General features: G+C 42.9%; 2 protein-coding genes across 13 annotated transcripts; both read right to left on the bottom strand.

Moving 5' to 3' along the window:
* Window positions 1–661: 661 nt before the first annotated feature.
* LOC118246306 (protein C19orf12 homolog) lies at window positions 662–20211 on the bottom strand. 7 transcript variants are annotated; one of them, XM_050713172.1, is made up of 5 exons: window positions 11814–12089; window positions 9537–9719; window positions 6998–7042; window positions 2843–3019; window positions 662–1243 (listed from the first exon to the last, which is right to left on the bottom strand). In XM_050713172.1, the coding sequence occupies exons 4-5, from the start codon at window positions 3000–3002 to the stop codon at window positions 981–983; spliced, it is 423 nt and encodes a 140-aa protein (XP_050569129.1). In that variant the 5' UTR covers window positions 3003–3019; window positions 6998–7042; window positions 9537–9719; window positions 11814–12089; the 3' UTR covers window positions 662–980. The 7 variants fall into 7 exon arrangements, with proteins under 7 accessions (XP_050569129.1, XP_050569130.1, XP_050569126.1 ...); XM_050713173.1 differs by lacking the exons at window positions 6998–7042; window positions 9537–9719; window positions 11814–12089 and adding exons at window positions 19222–19264; window positions 20137–20211; XM_050713169.1 differs by lacking the exons at window positions 6998–7042; window positions 9537–9719; window positions 11814–12089 and adding exons at window positions 19222–19264; window positions 19730–19814.
* LOC118246305 (protein C19orf12 homolog) lies at window positions 12239–19850 on the bottom strand. Of its 6 annotated transcripts, none has more exons than XM_035543285.2 (4): window positions 19730–19827; window positions 19222–19264; window positions 14839–15015; window positions 12239–13239 (listed from the first exon to the last, which is right to left on the bottom strand). In XM_035543285.2, exons 3-4 carry the CDS (start codon window positions 14996–14998, stop codon window positions 12974–12976), a joined length of 426 nt encoding a protein of 141 aa, XP_035399178.1. In that variant the 5' UTR covers window positions 14999–15015; window positions 19222–19264; window positions 19730–19827; the 3' UTR covers window positions 12239–12973. The 6 variants fall into 6 exon arrangements, with proteins under 6 accessions (XP_035399178.1, XP_050569124.1, XP_035399182.1 ...); XM_050713167.1 differs by lacking the exon at window positions 19730–19827 and adding an exon at window positions 19603–19666; XM_035543289.2 differs by lacking the exon at window positions 19222–19264 and having other exon boundaries at window positions 19730–19850.
* Window positions 20212–20678: the final 467 nt, after the last annotated feature.

Genomic DNA, 20678 nt, shown 5'->3' on the forward strand with positions numbered 1-20678 from the left:
TGCTCTCTACAACCACCTGAAAGGAAGTTGTGGGGAGCTGGGGGTCGTCCTCTTCTCATAGGTAACTCGCGATAGGACTAGAGGGAATGGCCTCAAGTTGCACCAGGGGAGGTTTAGGTTGGAAAACCGAAGACATTTCATCTCGGAAGGAGTAGTTAGGCATTGGAACGGGTCGTCCAGGGAGGTGGTGGCGTCACTGTCCCTGGGGGTGTTTAAAGAAAGGTTGGACGTGGTGCTAAGGGACATGGTTTAGTGGGTGACAGTGGTGGTAGGGAGATGGTTGGACCAGATGATCTTGAAGGTCTTTTCCAACCTTAATGATTCTACGATTTGCTTTCTCTCCTTCCCTTCCCCCTCCCCCCCCCTTTAAATAGTCTTGCCATGCCTTCCCTAGGACACCAGTAACAACTTAATTTTGTACAGTTCCACTTCCTGTTCCTTTGTTTAGGTATTGGCTTCACTTCTTACAGAAAGCAATATTCAAAATATTTCAAAGAATAAAGAAAGGCTTGAGATTTTTGAATTCAAAGTAGAATTACTGTCTCATAACTCCTTTGTAGGACTCGGCAGGTAAAATTCTTCAACATGCCTCAGCTACTTATGGGCCATTCACAGAAGAAATTTAAACCATTTCCATGAACAGGCTTACAGCTTCTAAATAACATATGACATTTTAAATGAAATTTATGATTTTTTTAATGAAATGTTACCTAGTGCTGCATTACCTTAAGAGAAGTGTAACTCCCCCTTCAGTGATTTTGAACTCAATCCCAGTGCACATTAATTCAAAACTACATGGCAAGTCATAATTACATAACAGGATAATAAAAAAGACTAGCTTCACAAAAACAAACAAAAAAGATACTTAGATTTGCCTACATTCATAATTAGTAATTATAACTAATAATTACTATTTTGAAAAATCACAATTGCCAGAGTAGAATTCATTACAATGTAAAAACCTCATCTGGAGAGGTTTATTATCCACACTGTATCTTTGCTTTTAGCTCTCTGGAGAGGTAATTCATCACCACTCCTGCCAACTTCTGCTGGAGACCAGCATTTCCCATTATGAGAGCAGTCAGCTGAACGACATCTGTCCAGTCTAAGCGCTTGAGAATAGCCATTGCTTCATCATAGAGTTTCTGCTGCTCGGCAGGAGGCAATTCCAATAAAATCTGAGGGACTGGTCTAAACTGTCCATAAGACATCCAGGCACCAAACAATCCACCAAGTGCTCCTCCTACGAAAAAGAGAGAGATGTTACTCCCTAGCAAATAATGGTAAAACCTGAACTGCTATCCAGAGGCCTCATCAGGCATTCCCACCTGTATAAGAAATCAGTGCAGAGTTGTGTGGACAAGGCATGTTTACTTTCAACAAGGTTTACACATGATGTTCGCTCAAAGCACCAAGAAGGATTTTTACAGCTTTTTCCATCAACAACAATCACAGAGGAACTCCACACAATCAAAGCTAACAGTTTCAAGCTATAAATCAGAAACAAAACAGCATTCCTTAAGGCGCTGGTCTCCTCAGGATATGCTCTATTATTACCTAAATCCCTCCCCAAGGAAAACACAAGCACTAACAACCGCCTCATCAGTGGCCATTAACATATAATCTCTTACTATAGATTCCCAGAATGATCAAAGCTTTCTGCTTCTGCCAAGGCCCAAATTAACAGCTTCCCACTGCACCCACAAAGTCCACACCTCAGAAGGTAGCTAACAGAGATTAAGACCATCAACTTTGTGGGGTTATTCACACACATTCAACCTTTCACCTACCAAATCAACACCCCACCCCAGCTGACCAAGAAATGCTCTGGTAAGGAGCGTGGTTCCAGGTCATCAAGATGAACGATCCCACATGGCTGATGTGATTATGACCACTAACAACAAAATGTCGGTGTCACGGCCCTACACTGACATTCTGTTTCAAAGGGCTACCAAACTTACGGAACAATGCTTTTCAACAGCAACTCACACAATTTACAATGCTGCCCAGAGATTGCCATTTACTCCAATATCAATAAGCCCTGTGAATTTATGGAAGTGCTCACAAGAGCAAAGACTATTCAAGGGCCGAGGCACATGCGACTTCAGTGCCGAGGCACCTTTCAAACTCCCCAGCGCAGTGTAGTTCAACAGGTACAGAGGAGACAGTCCTTTACTATTACACTCTGGCCTTTCTGTAATTTTTAGAAAGAATCCCAGATGGGGGAAGAAAGTTCACCAAGAAACGGACAGCAGGTAGCTTTAAAATACAGAAATAAAACACTATTTTGCTGCTCTTCTTCACCCGCCATGACTGCTACCACTGTATCTCACGCTCCTGCCACTGCCTCACCCCCCCATTTCCACTCCCTCACTGCAGTGCCGGAGCAGAGCTCACAATAACAAGCTCAGAGCCTGTTAGCTTGCTCTAAGGTTTGTGCTACACTTCTGACACTGGTGCACCTCAGCATATGGGAACCAGCACTACCCATCTAAAGCAAACAACCTTCTAGTAGCTCGTTCAAAGGGCTTCAAAGGAGCCAATACTATCTAAACTTCTAATCTTTTTATGATTTTCTGTTCTCAGCAAATGAGTTTATATCAGCAAATTCTCTGTCACCCCAAAAAGGAAACACCTACACATGCCTTTTGATGCATACCTTCTTAAAAGCACCCTTCTGAACAGCTAAAATACTAAATGCCATCTTGAAACAGCTCGGTTGCATGAAATCCTGCCACTACACACCCCTTTACTTCAACTTGTAGCTGCTACATAAGACTTACTAGTTTCTTCACTCAGGGACTTAACCACACTTCTTACTCCTAAATCAAAACACACTTACCTACAGCGATACCAGGTGGGCCTCCCATCAAGCCCCCAAGAAACGCTGTTGCACCTGCCACCAGTGCTGCTTGAGTAGAGAATTTCACAGCAGCTTTCATTCCCTTCTTCTGAGAAACACGGCACAGCAGCTGCATCACATCATCAACCCTGATGGGCATCTTGGCTGGTTATGATCCTGAAAAAGATATTTAAGTTAAGTTTTGGTTGATGCAACTCTTGCTGCTTTGAATTACAGTTCTAGAGTCTATCAGAGTAATAAAAGAGAGGAACAGTCACTGGGAAAAAGAAGAAAAAAAATGTTTCTCTTTCCTTTCCACAAAAACAGATAGCTTATAGGTAGTGAAAATGCAGCTGAAACCACAGTACAGACCAGAGGATGAATCCAGAAGACTGAACAGGGAGGGGCAAGTAATACCAACGAAAGATTGAAGTTTCTATCTGATTCTACAGCGTATTATCTTAGTCTCAAGCAATTACCTTGTTTATACAGCCTTGCACATGGCTCCAGGAGAACAACCAAGCAGAGCCTCAAATATAACTGGTAGACTGTAATTTACAGATCTGCCAGGTATCTTCTCTTTGTCCTAATTCTTGCCATAAATTATTTGCTTGTTATTACTTCTCTCCATTTTCCTACATGTTGAAACACTTGCACGAAGATTTCAGTTGGCAGAAGATTGGGGTTGTCAAACCAAGGTCTGGCTACAGTGAGCAGGAATTGTAGAATCACTCAGGTTCAAAAAGACCCCTAAGACCATCCAGTCCAGCCTTTAACCTAGTACTGACAAGTCCGCCACTGAACCACGCTCCTAAGTTCCACATCTACATGCTTCTGGGAGACCTCCAGGGATGGTGACTCAACCACTGCCCCGGACAGGAAGAGCCATGGGGACGGAAAGAGGAGGCAGAAGAGAGAACTGGGACTGGGAATAGACGGGACACACCAAAAGCAAGGAATCAGAAATACAGGGATGTCAGTGTACGGGGGGGTGGGACTGCGACCAGACAAGCAAAACAACTCTATTTGTACGAGGAGGCAGAGGCGGGAAAGGAACAAGCATAGGAAAGATCAGAAAGGGCAGGTCAAGAGGAATGCTTCCTCAGAAAATTCCATCAGCAGAGCGTGAGCTGGCAACCCTACCAGGGCATTCTGTCTTCCCAGGTGGAAGTTACGTGGGCCACAGGAAACTCAGCAGGAGCCAGGAGATGCTGCGCAAAGCAGCAAACGCTGCAGGTAGCATGCTCGTGGCTGTTTATGAAGAAGGAGCTCCCAGTTTCAGCTGTGTTATGCTAAAGGAGCCACAAATAGAAACACTGCCTCCACTGGCTCTCTAGGAGTCGTGGAATCACAGCCCCGTTAAATGCAGTTAAAAATCTCCAGCCCAAGGTAGATGCCTGACCCAGAGAATGATCTCTCTGGAATCAGGCCTCTTCCACCTCATTCACTTGCTGGCACTACCCAAACCCTCTCATTGCTGAGACATCCCCCCACGTGTGGCTAACCATTAGTGCCACCAATGTCACCGGTGACAAAAATTCTTTTTGGAATTATCACACATTACATATTAAAGAACATACAGGGCACAGTGTTGCAGGTGTCAGCAAGTACAGTGAGCAAGGCAGGAGACTAGATGAAGAGATACTATAGCTTCTTTCCTTAAAAAAAAAAAAAACACACACCTGAATGCTCCCCTAAAAAAAAAAAAAAAAAAAAATCCTACCCCTTATTTTGCTACTACTGGTTGTGTGCTGTTAAGCCAGCCACTTAAACCACACTTTTTAGAAATAAGTTACTATTCTAACTTTTCCGGACACCCAACCTACAATCTAGAAAAGATTATCTGCAAAAATCCTGATCCCTCACAATAACAACCGAACTCAACCACAGCTCTGTTTACATACAGTGTTTGAGCACAACAAACACTGAAAAATAAATCTTTGGTTTTGAGTTTGATACAGCAAGAAGATACTTTCAACTTTACAAATATTTTAATACTAGGAGGACAGGGATACTAAAAATATCCTCATCTCATATTGCAAAAGTAAGCTCAATACCAGTGAAACACCGTGATTCAGAGCACTGGGATCAGAGAAAAACCCATGAAGTGAAGAAATGAAGAAACTCAAAACAGACAGCGGAGTCCAAGGAGCGTTCAGTAAATAACGCAAAAGGACTCGGCACTGAACAATACGAACAAGCTTGCTCGTTACACAAATACCTTTCCTTCTGCACAACACATCAGGAAAGGTCTTGCAGGAAGAAAGAAAGCACACGACATGATTAAAAATATAATCACATACACACTGAAGGCTCAGAGTTATTGTTGCACATATAACTTTGCCCCTATCTAATAGTCAAGCATTTGATTTTCCAGTCTCTAGAACGGATTTTACCACACACAGCATGTAATAGACTCACAGTTGGCTCAGGCTGAGGAGGTTTCTTGAACAGCTCTCCCCAGCGCAAGGTTTAAGTGAAGCACTATCACAGACAGTTTCGTATTAAAACGTAGCTATTGTGAAAGTGAAAGTTTTCTTTTGCACTAAAATGGCTGGCTCCAAATTATCCGAATAATAGTACCATTACATTTTTTGTAACACACCATTTCCTATTGATAGATTGTAAAGTGTGTAAAGAAAATGCATTCAGGAAAGAGACGGTAAGTTACTCAAGGTCACCCAGCAAACAAGCAGAAGAGCCAACACCTCTCTTCAAAGGCCCTGCAAAATGGGCCTTTCCACCAAGCCACACTACTTTCTCTGCAGACAGATGAAACAGTATCATTCTTGAAAGATCACCAGTGATATTAGATGAAACCACACCATTTTGAGAGGATCACAAAGGTACAGCTGTTGAAACGCAATGTCTTTACCAAATGTCAAAAGCTGCTGCGTAATCATCCAAAGAAACAAATGCCTTCATTTTTGCAGACTTCAGAATAATTTCATATATTTATGTCTTCGGCTCTTTTGGAATTCATAAATCATACTTAATGAGAAGTATTAGCATGGACTTACTGCAATTATGTGATGAATGTTTGATTTCTGGCTTACACCCTGAAAAATACATAGATTTCTGTGATCTCTAGAAAGGTAAAGATGAAACCTCATGTTTTAATTAGGGTCTAATAGCTTTAGTTCACTGCAATACAAAGCTTTTTTATTATTATTATTATTTTTTAAAGCTTTCTAACCCTGCTGAAAGTCTGCTGTTCAATTAGTCTTGAGTTATATATCAGCTGGTCAAGCAACATCAGCCTTTCTAAGAAGCTAGTGCTTTCTCCATAGGAGCATTTACTCCGGGGGAAAAATACGCATTCCTTTTACATTACCAGCAATCGTCGTCTAGTTGCGCTGTTGCTGCTGAACTGCTAGTGTAGACAGAGCTCAATAGGTCATACCAATATACCAATGCATCTGCACAGGATAAACCCTGTGAACCTGGCCATATTTCCCCTGTTATCACTGCTTAAGCTGCTGCAGTAACTGGGAAAAAAAAAAAAAAAGGAAGTGAATTTCCACATGAAATTGCATATTTTTTAACTGAAATTGGTATAAATGGTGTACGACTGGAAATAGGTGTGTGTGAAAACACCAAAACACCGGAACATCAGTTAAAAAAGAAGCCTATATTGATTAGAAGGGGTGCCCTTTCATCAAGTTGAAGGGTGTGCTGTTTCCATTGAGCCCAGAAGACCCCTCTCTGATAAGACCACAGCACAGACTTCTTGCTAACAGAAAACCCTGCACTCTGATATAAAGACGATGTCAAAGGTGGCAGCAAATCACACATGCCATTCCTTCTGTTAACCCAGCGGGCTAACAGGATAACAGAAAGACTAACAGTAAAACAATAGTAAAAGATTATAAAAGATATCTTAAGGGAGATAAAAGATTAGCCCAAAAAGTTAATTCATCATTGGCAATCAAGAAGAAGCTGGGAGATGAAGATTTGACTTGTCCTTCATGTTATACAGAAGCAATCCTGGTCAGACTATTTGAAAAGATACATCATGGGAGTATGACTGTATAAAATCAACTTGCTTAGTGACTTTGAATAATACAATCACCTTTCCCTTCCATGAGATCTATTACTTAGTTTTATAACAATAATTTTCTATAAGACAACCAAAAAGGAAAAAGGCATACTAACCATCATCGTCTAGTCACTGGGTTGCAATCATCAAATAGCTGTCATCTGAAAGAAATACGAACACATTGAGTCTTGGTAGCTTTTTACGCTATGTGTACTGAGCAGAATTTCACTTCCAAAGAAGAGCTATCCTAGCACACCCAAGCTCTCTGGACCATGAGCTTTCCTCTCTAAAAGTGAGATGAATGTTAACAGGAGGAGGTGATAGCACCAATTCCTACTCACCTGTGTTTTGGTGCACTGAAACACATATGACAGGAGCTATGAAGCGTGAGCTGTAAGAGGGGAATGCAGTTCTGCCAGGGTACAGTGGCATATAATCAAGTTATAGTGGACAGTATCACACACCACACAACTGGAAATATCTCAAACAATATTGCACAAAATGATCAAATAATAACAACACAATGCTGACGTAACTGTCACCTTGCACAGCTCTCCACCAGTAACTTGGCACTGTCATTGCCATCCCACCTAAAAGCAGGTCACTGGGGGGAGCTGAGTGACTGCCCAAGTCACCCAGAAAATTCTTGCTGCAGCCGATCAGTCAGCTTCCTTAAACAAACTGCCAGAAGTCGATCAGCAAAACTTGTCTCCAAAACAATCCTTTGTTCAAAGTGAGAAGGCACTTGCAGCACAGGCAGGGAGGGAAGAGAACCAGCCTGCACCTAGAGGAAACCCAGATACTATTTTTGTGCCTGGAAAGAAGGAAACCGTACAAAGACAGCTACACAGCACCCCCTCTTGTCAGCAGCTCATAAGTTGTATTTGAAAGATGAAGACTCAGGTTTGTGACTGCTCTTCACCAGCAAAGCCCTTTACAGCCACTGGTTTGCAGTCCTGGAAGAACAGGGAGATGACCTTCAAAAACTGCCAACATAATGCTGATTTGTGTTACCTTGCATGCTAGGCTAAGAGGTGAGAACTGATGTGACAAAGACAAACTCTCTGAGCCAGCAGACCCTTCTCTGTTGGCAAGGCATACACCCTGCAGAACACTATGGCAGGGGGTTGGAACTAGATGATCTTTAAGGTCCCTTCCAACCTGAGCCATTCTATATATGATATGATATGATGATAATTAGCCAATGCTGCAGCCAGCAGAGCATGCCACCATGGTGCACCACTCTAGCACCCTGTTCCCTGTCCTTAGCTGAAGGTGTGGTTCTAGTTCTCCTCTTGGAGAGGAGAGTCCCAGAGGGCTGAGCTTAGAAGTCTCAGATGCAGTTGGGAACAAGACCCTTCAGAAAGTCTGCACTCTGACAGCGACTAGCAAGGACAGAATTCTCACAGCCAAATGCTCCTTAAGCCTGGCAAGGACAAGGGTGCTCTTGGGCCTCACTTAACCTAACACAATGTTCAGCTTCTCTTCACCATTGGTACATGCAAACCTGGAATTTTGAGAGCATTGCTATGCAACAGCATTGTCCTGCCATCATGAACGGGCTTGGCAGTTGCTAAAGTTACTAACAGAACATTGGCCTGCAAAGCAAAAGCCAACTGAACTAAAATTTCAGCAGTGCATGTAGCATAGACCAATATTTGAATGATTTACCTACCTTTGACATGGAGGATATTTGTTTTTTTGTTAATTAGGTAATAGTAGGGTAATAAACAGGTTGCATTGTATGTACACTATTAACCAAATAATATCCAAATCAGTTCACAGTTAAATCTTTTTTTAACTTCCTTTTTAAGCAGTTCTCTGGTGTGAAAAGTTGATGCCTGTCATTCACCTTGCTCCTGTCATCATTGTTTATTAAACTTGTTGTCTGTTTGAACCAATTTTGATTTTAGCTATAAAAGAAGCATGAGTTTTGCTCTCTTGCTGCATGAACACAAATACTGTCAGTGACTTTTATGTAACTTTCTACAGGAACAAACCGAACAATTTTAACAAAGACACTGGAATCTTCAGTGAGCAATTGTAGAAGGCTCAAAGGGAAAATCACGCGCAAGCCTCTCAAAACAGAGGCATCATAGTGCTGTACCAGAAGCCTCTCCCAAAGCAGCGTTCAGTTGAGGGAGGCTCTTTGTGTCACACAGCTTTCTAATACTGCTGTTCCTGTTGGATGACTGACTTGGCAATGCAGCAGCACAGAAATTTCATAGGATTCTCAGAAACTGCCCAGTCTTTAGTATCTCTAAATTTTTTGTAACTTATTTGGATTTCATAGCAAATACTTGACTTGCAATGGAAATCTATGAAGCACTGACTTAACAAAAACATGAGCTGTGAAAACTAGGCTTACACAAAACAAAAGCTGTCAGGAATAGAGGCTGGTTAACCACAAACAGTATGAGACGTGGCTGGTAAACTTCACCAAGAAATGACTTAATGCTGCTTATAACCTAAGTCTTTCCGACTTGATGATAATAGCAGGTATCAAAATGACAGCTTTGAAGCCCAGAGGGGAGCAGGACCCACATGAACAGCAATTAAGCACGGACCAGCCAGCCATATGTGAGTAGTAAGCGCTGTTCCTAAGGCAGCAGGGCCCAGGCAGAGCCTGTGGCTTCACCTGGCTTGTCAACTCACCAGCGGTCATTCATTCTTTCCAAACTGGCTGGAGCTCAGCTCACAAAATCCACCTGTCCTTCAGTAATCATAAGGGCAGAACTGCCCTCCTCTTTCTGATTGCGCATTTTCTCATTGCAATGAAAAGTGACACACAGCTGCAGTAAATTTCAGGCAGTCATAGCTCACATGAGATAAATACCACTAAAAAAGAAAAAAAACTTAACCAGGGAACGCACTTGAATGCTAGTCATAGCTGGGCTGATATTTGTGATCTAATGCAAATTCATTGAAGCCAAGGATTTAACAGACTAATAGAAAAAATAAAATTATCCCCACTTTTTATAGAAAAAAATAGCTGCGTTATCCATAGAGGCAGCAGAGATAGGCTGAATTTAAGAATTAAGCTAATTGCCACTAGATGGCATATCTCAATGACTAATCTATGTTGGAATTCAGGATTACTTTTAAATAAAGCATATAAATAAAAATTCCCTCTCTTTGCTAACGTAACACTTGATAATTATGCTCGCTTTCCATTTTTAAATCAGATAGCTAAAAAAAGAACAGAGGAGAAAAATTACCTAAAAATACACCATCTGCCAGTGAAAAATCTAGCTTGATTCTGTCACATCTACAACCAACACAGGTTAATAACCAGCATCACAGATGGATTCGTTATATAAATATGTACATCTCCCCATAGTGACTCTCAGCTGCTTCCTGAAACTGCTGGCACTGCTTTACCTTGTTTCCTAGGTGATGTCTCTGTTCTACACTTAGCCTGGACATTATACAGCTGGAATGGATTTCAGAGGATGTCATCCCCTGCTTGTGGCTCTTTCCAATAATGACAAGGGATGCAGTGGTGGACAGCCACGTACGTACGGAAGAACAGTAACAGACTGATATTAACACATTCTCGCACAGGTCTTTTCCTCAGATGATCAAATTTGCTGAACAGTTCTTTTAACTTGCCCAAATACCCCAATAATGCTAAGATGCAAATACTGTGGTGACCTGGACACTATAGCCTGAGTCCGTAGTCAGAAAAATATGGAATAATTTGATCTTTCTGCAGCATTCAACAGCATGAACTGCCATAAATTGTTAAAATAAAAACATTGAATGTTGTGGGTTCCCATGCCCATTCTCCCACAGTAGCTACATATCAAGGTCTCCTTAACTACAGATGGTTATTTACTACTTCTTGTATGTCCAAATTCACTTGAGATGAACAGCTGAGCTGCATTCTTTTCTTCCTCTATTACCAGCAGTGAAAAGTATTTCAGACCAAACTGCAAATCTTGCTGCAAACCTATTCCTACCACTCTGAAAACAGGTAGCTGCCACCTTCCAAGGAGTTCCATGTACATTAAACCTATTAAATAGCGATACAGAGAACAAACAATTCAATCACTTCTTTTTGACTCTACTTCAAGTCACCTGAAAACCTGTGTAAGTTCAATTTATAATGGCTAAGAGCATGTTACTCTGTAGCACAGAGTATGAAGCTCCTCAAGAGCTCAGTGGCAGTAAGGTTTAACATAAGCTAGACTGGCCCCCAGCAAAATTCCGAACAACTTAGACTAGGTTCCTCTTCATATACTTCTAGCTCATAATCCCTATACACTACAGTGAAGGCTGAAAGTTTGTGATTAAAAACAGTTTAACATTTCTAAGTGTCTAATAAAAAGCATTTGAAAGAATACCCTAGGAAACAGAGTAACATTGGACAGGGCAGGACTGGTATTCACATAATGTAAGCTCCATTTCATGGCTATGACACTGGCATGAGCCATACAAATGAATTCTGTACCTGAATTCTGGGCCCCAGTTTATGAATACCTATATAAAATGAAAGTCACTATCCTGATGTCTGAAACCATTGTGAAATCTGCTGGTGATCTGTTTAAATAGTGGCTACTACTATAAATTCATTGAAACCAACGTCTTTTCTACGGTGTACTTCGTAGTTGGATGTCAAATTTTTTCATGTCTGTGTTCAAACTGCCAATTGCAAGAGGGCCAGGCTCTCTCTTTAATGTATCATTCAGTCATCTGCTGCCATTAGCAGGGTGTTATTTTAGAAAGAGTGAACTTAATTTGTGAAATAATCACAAAATTGCAAATAAAAGTATCTGCCTTCATAAAAATAGTATTTTATGGGTATACAGAGCATGTGAAGCCTTAAAAAGCAAACTGCAGTGTGTGTAATCTGTCAATTAAACTGAAAAAAAACCACTGATTTTAGGTTTGTATTATGAAACTACTACAAGGTAGGAAGTTCCCACTTACCATTTGCTTCTGTCTTTCACTTCACTGAAAAAGTGTTTTCAAATGATGAGAAGAAGAATCATTGCCCTGCGCTCCAGGCAGGGAAATAAACAGTATTTACTAATGACAACATATACCTGCAGAAGTAAATTAATCAGATGTATACAACAGCAACTTTTGAGTTAAAAGCTTCCCCACTGAAAATTCAACTTTGATAAACCTCAAAGAAACACACAGAGAAATCTTTGTTTTAGGGGAAAAACAAAACTATCAGAGCAGTTTCACTTGTTCCAATATTAAAAAAAAAAAAAGGTACATCTGCACATTTTTCTACTTACAAACTTGTTTCTCAAGCACCTTTAAACGAATGGTGAACTACTTGCTAAGGTATTAAGTGCCCAGTTCTTAGAGAGTTCATTTACTCTAAAGCAAAACATAGGCCATAATGATGATGCTTAGGAATATTTTAATGAAAACAGAGGACCAGATGTTCAGATTCAGGTGGGAAACCGATGCTAAAATGACAAGCTAATACTAGAGATAGTATAAAAATGGCAGATTTCCCCCCCTCCCCTTTTAATAGTCTTCTTGCCATACCTTCCCATTCTAGGACACCAGGAACAACTAATTATGTACAGTAGTTTCCTGTTGCTTTGTCTCTTTAGGTATTGGCTTCACTTCTTCCAGAAAGGAATACTCAAGAAAAAATATCTCAAAAAATAAAGGCTTGAAATTTTTGAATTCACAGTAGAAGTACTTTCTCATAACTCTCCTTTGTAGGACTCAAAAGATAAAATTATTCAGTGTTCCTTAGCTACTTTGGCACCTATGGGCCATTACAGAAGAAATGTAATCCTGTTTGTGGAAATGCTTTACATCTCCTGAATAAAATACAGTGACTTTTTTTTTTTTTAACCTAGTTTTACCTACATTACCATTTGAGAAGTGTAACTCCCCCTTCAGTGATTTTGAACTCAATTCCGGTGCACATTAATTCAAAATTACATGGCAAGTCATAATTACATAAACAGGATAATAAAAAAGACTAGTTTCACAAACAACAAACAACAAAAAAAAGATACTTAGATCTGCCTAACTTCATAACTAATAATTACTATTTTGAAAAGTCACAATTGCCAGAGTAGAATTCATTACAATGTAAAAACCTCATCTGGAGAGGTTTATTCTCCATACTGTATCTCTGCTCTTAGCTCTCTGGAGAGGTAATTCATCACCACTCCTGCCAACTTCTGCTGGAGACCAGCATTTCCCATTATGAGAGCAGTCAGCTGAACGACATCTGTCCAGTCTAAGCGCTTGAGAATAGCCATTGCTTCATCATAGAGTTTCTGCTGCTCGGCAGGAGGCAATTCCAATAAAATCTGAGGGACTGGCCTGAACTGTCCACTATTCATCCAGGCACCAAGCAATCCACCAAGTGCTCCTCCTAGAAAACAGAGAGAGATGTTACTCCCTAGCAAATAATGGTAAAACCTGAACTGCTATCCAGAGGCCTCATCAGGCATTCCCACCTGTATAAGAAATCAGTGCAGAGTTGTGTGGACAAGGCATGTTTACTTTCAACAAGGTTTACACATGATGTTCGCTCAAAGCACCAAGAAGGATTTTTACAGCTTTTTCCATCAACAACAATCACAGAGGAACTCCACACAATCAAAGCTAACAGTTTCAAGCTATAAATCAGAAACAAAACAGCATTCCTTAAGGCGCTGGTCTCCTCAGGATATGCTCTATTATTACCTAAATCCCTCCCCAAGGAAAACACAAGCACTAACAACCGCCTCATCAGTGGCCATTAACATATAATCTCTTACTATAGATTCCCAGAATGATCAAAGCTTTCTGCTTCTGCCAAGGCCCAAATTAACAGCTTCCCACTGCACCCACAAAGTCCACACCTCAGAAGGTAGCTAACAGAGATTAAGACCATCAACTTTGTGGGGTTATTCACACACATTCAACCTTTCACCTACCAAATCAACACCCCACCCCAGCTGACCAAGAAATGCTCTGGTAAGGAGCGTGGTTCCAGGTCATCAAGATGAACGATCCCACATGGCTGATGTGATTATGACCACTAACAACAAAATGTCGGTGTCACGACCCTACACTGACATTCTGTTTCAAAGGGCTACCAAACTTACGGAACAATGCTTTTCAACAGCAACTCACACAATTTACAATGCTGCCCAGAGATTGCCATTTACTCCAATATCAATAAGCCCTGTAAATTTATGGAAGTGCTCACAAGAGCAAAGACTATTCAAGGGCCGAGGCACATGCGACTTCAGTGCCGAGGCACCTTTCAAACTCCCCAGCGCAGTGTAGTTCAACAGGTACAGAGGAGACAGTCCTTTACTATTACACTCTGGCCTTTCTGTAATTTTTAGAAAGAATCCCAGATGGGGGAAGAAAGTTCACCAAGAAACGGACAGCAGGTAGCTTTAAAATACAGAAATAAAACACTATTTTGCTGCTCTTCTTCACCCACCATGACTGCTACCACTGTATCTCACGCTCCTGCCACTGCCTCACCCCCCCATTTCCACTCCCTCACTGCAGTGCCGGAGCAGAGCTCACAATAACAAGCTCAGAGCCTGTTAGCTTGCTCTAAGGTTTGTGCTACACTTCTGACACTGGTGCACCTCAGCATATGGGAACCAGCACTACCCATCTAAAGCAAACAACCTTCTAGTAGCTCGTTCAAAGGGCTTCAAAGGAGCCAATACTATCTAAACTTCTAATCTTTTTATGATTTTCTGTTCTCAGCAAATGAGTTTATATCAGCAAATTCTCTGTCACCCCAAAAAGGAAACACCTACACATGCCTTTTGATGCATACCTTCTTAAAAGCACCCTTCTGAACAGCTAAAATACTAAATGCCATCTTGAAACAGCTCGGTTGCATGAAATCCTGCCACTACACACCCCTTTACTTCAACTTGTAGCTGCTACATAAGACTTACTAGTTTCTTCACTCAGGGACTTAACCACACTTCTTACTCCTAAATCAAAACACACTTACCTACAGCGATACCAGGTGGGCCTCCCATCAAGCCCCCAAGAAACGCTGTTGCACCTGCCACCAGTGCTCCTCGACCAGAGTGTTTCACAGCAGCTTTCATTCCCTTCTCCTGGGAAACACGGCACAGCAGCTGCATCACATCATCAACCCTGATGGGCATCTTGGCTGGTTATGATCCTGAAAAAGATATTTAAGTTAAGTTTTGGTTGATGCAACTCTTGCTGCTTTGAATTACAGTTCTAGAGTCTATCAGAGTAATAAAAGAGAGGAACAGTCACTGGGAAAAAGAAGAAAAAAAATGTTTCTCTTTCCTTTCCACAAAAACAGATAGCTTATAGGTAGTGAAAATGCAGCTGAAACCACAGTACAGACCAGAGGATGAATCCAGAAGACTGAACAGGGAGGGGCAAGTAATACCAACGAAAGATTGAAGTTTCTATCTGATTCTACAGCGTATTATCTTAGTCTCAAGCAATTACCTTGTTTATACAGCCTTGCACATGGCTCCAGGAGAACAACCAAGCAGAGCCTCAAATATAACTGGTAGACTGTAATTTACAGATCTGCCAGGTATCTTCTCTTTGTCCTAATTCTTGCCATAAATTATTTGCTTGTTATTACTTCTCTCCATTTTCCTACATGTTGAAACACTTGCACGAAGATTTCAGTTGGCAGAAGATTGGGGTTGTCAAACCAAGGTCTGGCTACAGTGAGCAGGAATTGTAGAATCACTCAGGTTCAAAAAGACCCCTAAGACCATCCAGTCCAGCCTTTAACCTAGTACTGACAAGTCCGCCACTGAACCATGCTCCTAAGTTCCACATCTACATGCTTCTGGGAGACCTCCAGGGATGGTGACTCAACCACTGCCCCGGACAGGAAGAGCCATGGGGACGGAAAGAGGAGGCAGAAGAGAGAACTGGGACTGGGAATAAACGGGACACACCAAAAGCAAGGAATCAGAAATACAGGGATGTCAGTGTACGGGGGGGTGGGACTGCGACCAGACAAGCAAAACAACTCTATTTGTACGAGGAGGCAGAGGCGGGAAAGGAACAAGCATAGGAAAGATCAGAAAGGGCAGGTCAAGAGGAATGCTTCCTCAGAAAATTCCATCAGCAGAGCGTGAGCTGGCAACCCTACCAGGGCATTCTGTCTTCCCAGGTGGAAGTTACGTGGGCCACAGGAAACTCAGCAGGAGCCAGGAGATGCTGCGCAAAGCAGCAAACGCTGCAGGTAGCATGCTCGTGGCTGTTTATGAAGAAGGAGCTCCCAGTTTCAGCTGTGTTATGCTAAAGGAGCCACAAATAGAAACACTGCCTCCACTGGCTCTCTAGGAGTCGTGGAATCACAGCCCCGTTAAATGCAGTTAAAAATCTCCAGCCCAAGGTAGATGCCTGACCCAGAGAATGATCTCTCTGGAATCAGGCCTCTTCCACCTCATTCACTTGCTGGCACTACCCAAACCCTCTCATTGCTGAGACATCCCCCCACGTGTGGCTAACCATTAGTGCCACCAATGTCACCGGTGACAAAAATTCTTTTTGGAATTATCACACATTACATATTAAAGAACATACAGGGCACAGTGTTGCAGGTGTCAGCAAGTACAGTGAGCAAGGCAGGAGACTAGATGAAGAGATACTATAGCTTCTTTCCTTAAAAAAAAAAAAACACACACCTGAATGCTCCCCTAAAAAAAAAAAAAAAAAAATCCTACCCCTTATTTTGCTACTACTGGTTGTGTGCTGTTAAGCCAGCCACTTAAACCACACTTTTTAGAAATAAGTTACTATTCTAACTTTTCCGGACACCCAACCTACAATCTAGAAAAGATTATCTGCAAAAATCCTGATCCCTCACAATAACAACCGAACTCAACCACAGCTCTGTTTACATACAGTGTTTGAGCACAACAAACACTGAAAAATAAATCTTTGGTTTTGAGTTTGATACAGCAAGAAGATACTTTCAACTTTACAAATATTTTAATACTAGGAGGACAGGGATACTAAAAATATCCTCATCTCATATTGCAAAAGTAAGCTCAATACCAGTGAAACACCGTGATTCAGAGCACTGGGATCAGAGAAAAACCCATGAAGTGAAGAAATGAAGAAACTCAAAACAGACAGCGGAGTCCAAGGAGCGTTCAGTAAATAACGCAAAAGGACTCGGCACTGAACAATACGAACAAGCTTGCTCGTTACACAAATACCTTTCCTTCTGCACAACACATCAGGAAAGGTCTTGCAGGAAGAAAGAAAGCACACGACATGATTAAAAATATAATCACATACACACTGAAGGCTCAGAGTTATTGTTGCACATATAACTTTGCCCCTATCTAATAGTCAAGCATTTGATTTTCCAGTCTCTAGAACGGATTTTACCACACACAGCATGTAATAGACTCACAGTTGGCTCAGGCTGAGGAGGTTTCTTGAACAGCTCTCCCCAGCGCAAGGTTTAAGTGAAGCACTATCACAGACAGTTTCGTATTAAAACGTAGCTATTGTGAAAGTTTTCTTTTGCACTAAAATGGCTGGCTCCAAATTATCCGAATCTTTCTAGTACCCAAGCACTGCTGACAGTGAACAAAAACGTGCTCTTTGGGACAGGTAGCAAATATGCTCTACAGCTCCATAGACACACAGCAGGAAATTCTTCAAATAGTTGCATTCCTCTCACTACTTCCTTCATCTTCATGCCAGCCCAAATAAAATATCACAGTTCCTAATTTTACCACAGTAGCTTTTTTCTTTTTTTTTGGTCAGGCTTAGGACACAGCAGTGTATAAGAATAACAGTGCATGTTGGTTGGTAACAAAGTGACACACTCTGCTTCCATTGTGTCTCTCAATAAAATCCAAGCTCAAAGTAATAAACAAATGGCTGTTCTGTTCTTCCTGGAGCAGCAAGAAAACAAAAACAAAATATACAACTTGTAGAAAGCACACTAGTCTGGTAATGTTGAAAAACAAGAAGAAAAGTATTTCTTTTTAACACAGCAACAAGTAACCAGGTTTCCAGCCAGAATAACATTTACACCAGCACTCTGAACCTGTAACTGGTACAGAATCCAGTTCTTCCTCCCAACGAGAAGGAAACCGACTTGAGTGTGTCCTGCACCAGCTCAGCACAATCTCAGACTAAACCAATGGCCAGAGTGCTGAATTTGCTGCTTCTCTTTGGGCTAAATCCAGAGAACTTCTCATGCAAAGTTCTTCAGTACGAAGGCTTTGCAGCACTGACAGGACAGCACCACACAGATCTTGCTGAGGATCAAAGCTAACTACATGAGCCTAGTTTTCCTGACACCTAAAGCAAGCCGGGCTCCTGATGAGCTTTCAAAGCCAGGTTCAGCAACTACTTCAGATTTTCCCTCTCCCTTACGTTTTCTCTTACAGAAAGAGAATTTATTCTTCATCTGGAAATCTGCTTTGCAATTGGTTTCCCCTCAACTTTCCTAACACTTACTGCATGCTTTATGGCTAAGCCAGAGGATACACAGGTTGCTGTGAAGGGATAAAGGAAAGTATAACTATTTTGAGGTTTAAAGATTTGGTTGGCAGTCAAACGAAATGCTAGAGAATCTCTAACTACCTGGGTGGATAGACCTGCAACAGTTGTTAGCATCTACCAAAACCCACGGGTTCTCCATCTGAGAGGACTTAATGACACAGAACGCTTCAGGAAACTCAGAAAGTTTACCAGAAGTTGAAAACACTCTGTTCTGCCACAGAGATGTCTCAGCATATTCCTAAAAATGAACAATTCTGCATTTGAAAAATGGGATTGTTACCTCAGATAGTCAACCTCATGGGTATCAATAACCAACAAATAAACACTATCTACCCATCCTTTCTTTCCTGCATCAAGTCTGTTCTTTTTTTTTTTCCAGCCTAATTCAGCCTCTTGCTCACCTGCAAGCACCATAATGTGTCCCCCACACACCCCCACTCAAACTGGCTTCTTTTCCTAAACCAACCTAATTCTAATACACATGAAATAACGTTTTGTGAGCAAAGAAACCCAAAGGTGAAGCATCAGGTTCCTGTAGGATGTAGAAGCTGGCTAAATTATTAAGTATCTGTGAAGGGCTGGCCACAAGTTTCTTATCACTTAAAAAACGGTAGCCCTACCCAATTGTCTTTTTTAATCTATCAATTGAGCACAAACTTATTTCTTTTCCTAGCTAGGTTTTCCATTTCAGAGAACATATTCAGGAGTTACAGGTCACTTGCGTCAGCTAGCTGGCACTGAAGCCAGAAGGACCAGACTTCCAGTTAGGAAAGAAAAAAGGGCTGACGCTCGGAGAACAGCTGAATAGCAGAGCTGGTTCCCTGGTAGAGACACCTGGGGCGGCACGTTACAGCGGTACCTTCTGAATTTGGTCCAGCTTTAAGGATGCTTCCTCCGACTCACTACAAAAGCACAAACAAAATGAAATTAATCGGCACGCCCTTAGCGCATTAAGATTTACTGCAATCTTTCTGACTGCAGCAGGCTGAGCACAAAATACAAGCCGTCTGCAGCAACCACCGCCGCCACGCTTCGCGTTTCTTTTTGTTTCAGTTCTCCTACGACGCCGGTACCAGACGTTACGCCCAAAAGGGCGGTCAGAAGGCCACAGCCCGCGGCCCGGAGGTGACACGGCACCCAGGGGCCCGCCGCCGGCTCGGCCCCGGCCCCGCGCACCCCGGGCCTGCAGCCGCCGCCCGCCGCAGCGCCCATGCCCGCCGCCCCTCCATCTTGTTCCCACCTCCCCCGGCCTCCCCCGCAGGCTCGCTCCGCTGACTGAGGCCGGGAGGCCAACGAGCCCCCCCGTCCCTCCCCGGCCGCGGCTCCTCCCTCGGGCCCGCTCAGGCTCCCGGCCCCGGACCTCCTACCTCGGCCGGCGGCCCCGGGCCCGCAGGAGACGTCGCCGGGGGAGGAGCGCGGCCCCCGGCGGCGACCCCGGCTGAGGGGCGGGGGGCGGAGCGGAGCTGCCCGGGGTCCGGTCCCTCGTTCCCCGCCCTCTCCTCGGCGCCCCGCCGCAGTTCCCCGGAGCTCTGCGCGGCCCTGGCGACGCCCCAGCTTTCTTCAAGGGCGAACCCGGAGCTCCGGGGAGCGCCGAGCACCGGGCGCCGTTCCTCCGCACCCCCGGGGCCAGGCTCCTCTGCGGGCATCCCAGGGGCCGCCGCCGCCGAGCCCCAAGCCGGCCGTGCCGCCGGGTGTGCTGGTCTCCAGGAGCGTCCCCCAGCCCCATCCAAGCTATTTAGGAAAAGAGGAAGGAAGGGCCTGTCTACCACAGCACCATCAGGGCATCCGCGGTCCGAGAGTGTTTTTGTGTCCTGTTCATCTGGGTCAGTCATCAGCTCGGTAATGCGCGGTGTGCGAGGCTGGTGCAGCACCACATGCAATCAACGAGGAGCTGAGGCAGGGTTAAACAGCTGTGTCACATATGGGCTCTGGAAATACCACGCTGCTTCTGAACACCAGCACAATCCTAAAAAAGTTGATGCCTAACGTTAAGAAAGCTGTGGTTTTCCAAGAATGGATTATTGTGAGGCTTTTGTTTCCTTGTCAGCTAAGTCTTTATTATGATTTCATCTCTGATTTAAAGTCAGCCACCTCCCCTCAGTTCCTTGTTGAGAAGATGAAAAAGCAGGATGCGAAGAGGAAAGAACATAACTTGCAATTTTGGTCTCTTTCCTGTGGTTGCACTGGGGACTTTTTAACCTCCCCATGCTTTATATGATCACATAAAATAACTGTCTGTTTAACAACTCAAAATGTTACAGGTCTGCTGGTGCTCTTGATTTTTATGATTTGGATGTAAAAAGCAAATGTAATCCC

The sequence above is a fragment of the Cygnus atratus genome, chromosome 12, assembly GCF_013377495.2.
Source record: "Cygnus atratus isolate AKBS03 ecotype Queensland, Australia chromosome 12, CAtr_DNAZoo_HiC_assembly, whole genome shotgun sequence".
Classification (NCBI taxonomy): Eukaryota; Metazoa; Chordata; class Aves; order Anseriformes; family Anatidae; genus Cygnus; species Cygnus atratus.

Bases quoted from the DNA above. Each gene is read 5' to 3' on its own strand.
- LOC118246306 (XM_050713173.1), bottom strand. From the start codon at position 3,002: ATGCCCATCAGGGTTGATGATGTGATGCAGCTGCTGTGCCGTGTTTCT. The intron at 1,244-2,842 runs GTAAGTGTGTTT...TCTTTTTCGTAG, and splicing joins CCCACCTGGTATCGCTGTAG to GAGGAGCACTTGGTGGATTG.
- LOC118246305 (XM_035543289.2), bottom strand. From the start codon at position 14,998: ATGCCCATCAGGGTTGATGATGTGATGCAGCTGCTGTGCCGTGTTTCC. The intron at 13,240-14,838 runs GTAAGTGTGTTT...TCTGTTTTCTAG, and splicing joins CCCACCTGGTATCGCTGTAG to GAGGAGCACTTGGTGGATTG.